The 6,393-nt window shown below is 47.1% G+C and overlaps 1 protein-coding gene and 1 pseudogene across 1 annotated transcript; one reads left to right on the top strand and one right to left on the bottom strand.

Moving 5' to 3' along the window:
* Positions 1-2,199: 2,199 nt before the first annotated feature.
* LOC113566812 (cytosol aminopeptidase-like) lies at positions 2,200-2,849 on the top strand. Its single transcript, XM_026993973.1, has 2 exons — positions 2,200-2,451; positions 2,510-2,849. Exons 1-2 carry the CDS (start codon positions 2,272-2,274, stop codon positions 2,648-2,650), a joined length of 321 nt encoding a protein of 106 aa, XP_026849774.1. The 5' UTR covers positions 2,200-2,271; the 3' UTR covers positions 2,651-2,849.
* A 136-nt stretch (positions 2,850-2,985) lies between these two features.
* LOC6604526 lies at positions 2,986-4,247 on the bottom strand (annotated as a pseudogene).
* Between the last annotated feature and the right edge of the window lie 2,146 nt (positions 4,248-6,393).

Below are 6,393 nucleotides of genomic sequence, written 5' to 3'. Positions count from 1 at the left end.
CGTATTTTATGAAGTCTAGTGTAAGTTAGGCTAGGGCAAAGCGGGAGCGCAATATAAGCTCGCTCTCTCGCTCTTGGCGAATTCGCCCCACTTTGCAACCGTAGGTAAGATAGGCGCAGAAGAAATTGTTTGAATATATGAAGAGAAGTCGAGAAAAATCTATGAAAACGAACGCACGCACTCCTTTTTTTTCGTCGTCGTAAAATACAAATTTGCAGTCACCCAAGTTTTTCGGTCTATTTATTTTAGAAAAACTATTCTAAATTTTCAGGAATTAATGATGCAGTATCGAAACTTTAAAGGAATCATTTAGTCACGGCACTTTGTAACGGCGATGCCTTATTGTAAAATTAAACTTATTTTTCGCTGAAATATTTTAAAAGTTAGGCGTATGCCAAATAAATTGTATTCTCTAACGTTTTGATTTTAAAAACCTTTCTTTTTTATCACCCACTTATACAAAAAAGATTCTTTAACGAGCGGGAACGAAATGAACTCTGAATTATGCTCGCACTTGTCATGAGATAGGAGAGTGGAACTTTTCTCCCTCTCTCTCTTTCTTACACACAAGCCCGCCGTTCTGTCTCGCTTCCCTCCGCCAGAGCGAACACACTGCACGAGAAAGAGTGTGTGAGATGGATAGAGAGATCGAGAGAGAATGAGTAAGCGCGTGGAAGGCGATTTGGTCGTTATGGCTATAATAACGATCCGATCTCATCCACATTTGACAGTCTAGTAAATATGGCGTTCTCTACGATTCTGCGTTAATTGTGAATTCCACAGATTTTTGGTCTTTGTGGGAGCGGACGGGTCCAGGTGTCTGGATATACAATTTGGTTGCTCTAGCTTTCATGGTCTCTGATATCTAGGTGCTCATCAAGGACGCTCATAGGACGAAAAGGCTTCCTTCTGGAAGTTACACTCATCCAGAGCCACATCTATTTGAGTACCATGGCCCTTCAAGAGTTCATGATTTGTTAGCCCCATTTGTCAAAGATATACATACTCGACATGTTTACTCCTCCGAGGACAGCCAAACCAAAACAGTAGTGAGTGAAGGGCCGATGTCCACTCGTTTTTAGATTCTGATCCTTTCGAATTTAGTGAATGTACCGACCAAATAGCCCTTGAAGTGAGTGTCACTTTCTCATGGAGTACATTCATCGCCTCAATTTGGCATTCTCTATTGCTAGAAATTGAACACGAAATACGTATATTCTGATATTTGGTACATGGCGTTGTACGTCGGCTGGTCTCCTAGGCCTTCCCGCAGCGCCTGCGACCACGTCCCCAGGCTATCCAGCGCCGCTCCGCCTCGCAGGCGGTAAACCAGATGTTGCAGCTCCAGCAGATGGACATGTGTGCGGATCCTCCATCCCGCGGACTTGTGGTCGGCGTGTTCGCCGACGAAACGGACCGCAATGATGCTGGCGTCCTCACCGCGGCCGGTTGGCGGTACAATGTCCAGAAGACTGCCGGCCGATTGCTAGAGGTCCTCCGCATGTCCGGGGGGCCGCATTGGGCATCTGGCTCTACCAGGAGCTGCGTAACCCACAGAACAGGATTCCAGTGCCGTCGCTGGACTTATACGCAAGAAAAGACGAGGTCTGCGACCTCGAAGGATGGCGCATTGGTCTGCAGAAGGCAGCCGCCCAGAACCTGACGAGACAGCTGCAGGAGATGCCCTCCAACCTCCTCACACCCACAGCTTTTGCGCAGAATGTCGTCGAGGTGCTGTGCAAATCCGGTGTCAATGTGGAGGTCAAGGTCGAGGGCTGGGCCGAGAGCCAGTCAATGCACGCCTTCCTGGCTGTGGGCAAGGCTCGTGCGAGCCACCCATCTTCCTGGAGCTGAGTTACTACGGCACCTGTGCCGAGGAGCGCCCCATTGTGCTGGTGGGCCAAGGCGTGACTTACGATGCTGGAGGATTGTGCCTGAAAGAGAAACATGAGCTCTTCCATATGCGTGGCGACATGACCGGGGCCGCCGTTGTGGTGGCCTGTTGTCGAGCTGTGGCTGGCCTGCGTTTACCGGTAAGTACTCAGGACAGAAATGATATCTCCTTGAATAATAATGCTGTTCTTAGGTCAACATTCGCGGCCTGATACCTCTTTGTGAAAACGTAGTGGGCTGCAATTCGGTCCGTACTGGGGACATGGTCAAGTCCATGAACGGCAAGACCATCGAGATCCAGTGCACCGATCACGAGGATGTACTGGTCCTGGCAGACGCCCTGCTGTATGCGCAAAACTTCTGTCCCAAGTGCATTGGATGAGTCGGCTGCGGGGGTCTTTACCAACTCGGAGATCCTGTGGCAGCAGATCAAGCACGCCAGCATGCATACCGGGACGCAGCGATGTGCAGAACTATGGCATTGACCGAGGTGGACGTCCCTGCAAGGCCGCTGCCTTTCTCCGTGAGTTTGTGCCCTGTGGCCAGTGGATGTATATTGTGAGTATTGTGGGGCGCTTTGTTGGGGCGCAGATCTTATGGACTTTCTCCCTCAAAGGATGCCACAAATGTTATGGTGACAAAGGGCTTCGAATACGAGTATCTGCGCAAGGGAATGGCCGGCCGCCCGACCCGAACACTGGTGGAGTTTATTGCTCAGACGATTTGCAAGGATACGGCCCCACGTTTGGCCAAGTAATCAATCTCTAACGGGAATCCAATGTTATATATATTTTTTACTGTGTTTTTTGACGATGCCACACACGAACACAAAATTACACTTGAGCTATGATCACTCAATTTTACATATGTTTTCGCATTTTTAATCTCCACACAAACACATGCGGCACATTCGTTTATTATGAAATTGTAACGTATAAAACAGAGAAACAGCGCTAGTGTTCGATCTTTTGTTGGGTCCTGGGCTTCCAACTATTGAACATGATAACTAGACACTGTGGATTATTGCTTTGTCAGACTCTACCCGGAATCGGGTATTATATGTAATATCTGTGGTATCCCTAAAAGTGAGTGCTACGCCAGGGAGACTGCATGAGTAATCACAACGTTTATGTCAATGGGTGGATAGTTTTGCAGCAGCTTCACATTCGAGGCAAAGTCGTTCTCTAAAATTGCTTCCCTTTGGATTCTATAAATCAGTAAATACATCAGTAAATGCAAATGAATCAGTTCAAAGTCAGCGCATGCTTACAATATCATGGTTCAGCAGATTTTGATGAGAAAATTAAAGCGCTGCTCGTCCGAGAATACCTAATCCCAAATTCGCAGCACATCGGGCAGTGGAAATTCCTGCGAGAGCAGGAGGGTGAGCCACCTGAAGCTGTAGTACTGCGGAGGCAGCTCTTGGCTTTTCAGATGCTATATCTTTAGTCTTCAGCATGTTAGATAGCAGGCCCATCATGAACTTTATACCACCCTCCGCATCGTCCAGAGTCTTGATGAAGAAGTCGCGTATCTCGCTCATTAGAGCCGTGAAGCAGAAGAAACAGTCTGCCTCCGCGTGGGCGCGGTACGAGAGATCCGGATCCGAGGCCATCACATAGTAGATGGGTCCGACAATCTCATTCTTGCCCTGTACGTAACCCAGGCCAGGACGTTCGCCGAGCTGAGCACCGTGGGCACTACCCGTTTGTGAAGCCGGCGCCCGTGCTCGCCTTTACTGTGCACCACAATGTCACAGGGATACTCTGTGGGCTGCTGAAAGAACGAGATGTCGGGACACAGGCGCCTCACATCTTTGCCGATCTGCAGCAGAAATTTGTTGTCATTGAAGAATGTGTTCCAGGCGCTTTCTGGCCCCTCGCTAAGCGGATGATCTTGTAGGCCAACGCCCCTTGAATCAACAGCGACGTCCCCGTCCCCGTCGCCTTCTCCAGCTCCATTGCAGCTGTGTCCCGGGGGGAGTACCAATTCCTCAATGAACTGCTGGTTCAGGGCTCGCTTCTGGGCCAGCGTGGTCGTCCAACTGCTGCGTCTTGGTCCCAAGTAGCCCAACAGCAGTTTCCAGCTGAGTGCACGGAAGCTTTATACATCGGGCACACCTGTGGATTGGATTGGATTCATGTCCATGAATTACTACGCCTATCAGAAGTGTGATATCCCACCATTAAACGTCAGTCTGCGCAGCTCCTTTAGGTCAACCACATCCTGGGCCAGCGCATCATCGAACTCTTTTACACTGAAAGATACAGGGGGGGATAACAATCTTTTGTTCTTAATTCCCGAAAACACGTCACATTTTTGTGTCGTCCATACCGCGCCTTGAAAATGGACATGCTTTGGCTGTATGCGGGCGAGGATCTCAGTTTGCTCCATGCAGGGACAGTCGCTTTGCAATGATGTGGACTGGACTTATATTATTGCTTTGTTGTCATCCAGCCAGCTGCATTATTGCTTTTCCCAATACAGTTCGAAGCAGAAACAATTTTGATATTCCGTCGAATATTTTTAGATATCTAGATATCTCAGCCCTGCCCACATAATTTTATCCGATTAATGAATCAATTTTCTACTTAGCTGTCTTGTTTTAAATACTTGACTTTAATTGTTTTTGCCTCAATTTTGGTTCCTCAACAACAATATATGTATCTGAAAACCCGAACTTAGCCCTCTTAAGCCCCCTCTATTTAAATAGTTCAAATACTGGAGGTAAATGACGGAAAATATTAACGATTGTAAATTCTTCTTGTAGGCTCATGCTACCTTTCCTCTGAACTTAAAAAAAAAAAACACTATATCTGTTCAGCCACAGACATGTAAATCGGAGTCGAGCATTACTACTCGCTGCTGCTACCAGATCAACAGCTAAGCTGGGATGGATTGTGGCAGGAAAAGTCAAATCTGCCCACAATTCCTCACCCATTTGTGCAACGGGAGTAAACGAGCTCATGGAAAGATTCTGCACTCTGGACAATCTAGAGACGGAAGACAAACCACGCACTCCAGTGGAAGCACGGTGTGAGCTCATTTTATAGAAAATCTTCAGACAGCTTCAGACGGCCGTTTTATTGTAAAGCTCCTATTTTCCGAACACCCTTCAGCCCTGGGGGAGTCGTTGGAAACCGCAACAAAAAGATTCCTAGCGTTGGAGCGGCGAAGCTCAACAGAAACTTGGAAGAGTTATGTGGACTTCATGGAAGAGTATGAAGGACTAGGACATATGAAGATTGAGCCAGCATCAAAAGTTCCCAAAAGGCACTACTTCATTTCACATCATTGTGTACTCAAACATGAGAGCACCACCACAAAGCTTCGGGTAGTATTCGATGCCTCATGCAAATCAACAAGCGGGAAATCTTTGAACGACATTCTGCAGGCTGGACCCACCGTTCAGAGCGAACTTATGTCCATTCTGCTACGATTTCGAATTCATAAGTACGTATTCACAGCGGACATAGAAAAGATGTACCGCCAAGTGTGGATGAATCCGGAGGATCAATTCCATCAGATGATAGTCTGGAGAAGCAATCCATCCGAAGAGATCAGGTACTATCGCCTGAAAACAGTAACATATGGGACAACAGCTGCTCCGTTCCTAGCAACGAAATGTCTGGATCATTTGGCAATACAATACAATGACAGACTACCAGTAGGATCAACAACGAGCAAACACGATTCCAGAGGCAATTCATGCTCGACAAGAACTAAATAAGATATTTCTACCGTCCGGATTCAAATTGCGCAAGTGGTGCTCCAACAATGAGCAACTTCTCCAAGGAATCCCCAAAGAGGATATTGTAACCGATGTAAAATTAGGAGAGACACTAGAGCACTACAGCGTGAAAACTCTGGGTCTCATCTGGATGCCGAAGAAGGATACATTGTGTGGACGAACACAGAAAAGCCAGGCTACACGCATCACCAAACGGGTGGTACGTTCCGAACTGGCCCAAATCTTTGACTCTTTGCACCGGTGGTAGTAAAGGCAAAAATCTTCATGCAACAACTTTGGGAGCTCAAACTGGATTGGGATAACGAATTACCATTACAACACCAAACCGAATGGAAAGAATACCGGGACGACTTACAAACATTGAACAAAATGCAAATTCCCCGGTATATCTACGATGGTAAAATTCCAGTTACCCAAGAACTCCATAAGTTTGTAGATGCATCAGAACGAGCATATGGCGCAGCAGTATATGTACGCGCTACATACAAAAACAACCAAGTGTCAGTAAGACTGCTCTGTTCGAAATCACGTGTGGCGCCGACAGCCAAACAATCACTACCACTGTTAGAACTTTGTGCTGCAGTGAGCTCACAAACCGAGTCCGACAGGATCTGCACATGGACATTACAACGGTTTCAGGATGGTTTTGGAGTGATTCCACCGTTGTTTTATCCTGGATAAACGCATCGTCATCAACATACCATACCTTTGTGGCAAATCGAATAGCCAAAATCCAGGCATTAACAAAT

Source organism: Drosophila persimilis, unplaced genomic scaffold, assembly GCF_003286085.1.
Source record: "Drosophila persimilis strain 14011-0111.01,24,50 unplaced genomic scaffold, DperRS2 tig00001010-arrow-arrow-pilon, whole genome shotgun sequence".
NCBI classification, from domain to species: Eukaryota; Metazoa; Arthropoda; class Insecta; order Diptera; family Drosophilidae; genus Drosophila; species Drosophila persimilis.
Note: the sequence above shows the minus strand (reverse complement) of the source record. Positions and strands in the feature narration are given on the sequence as shown.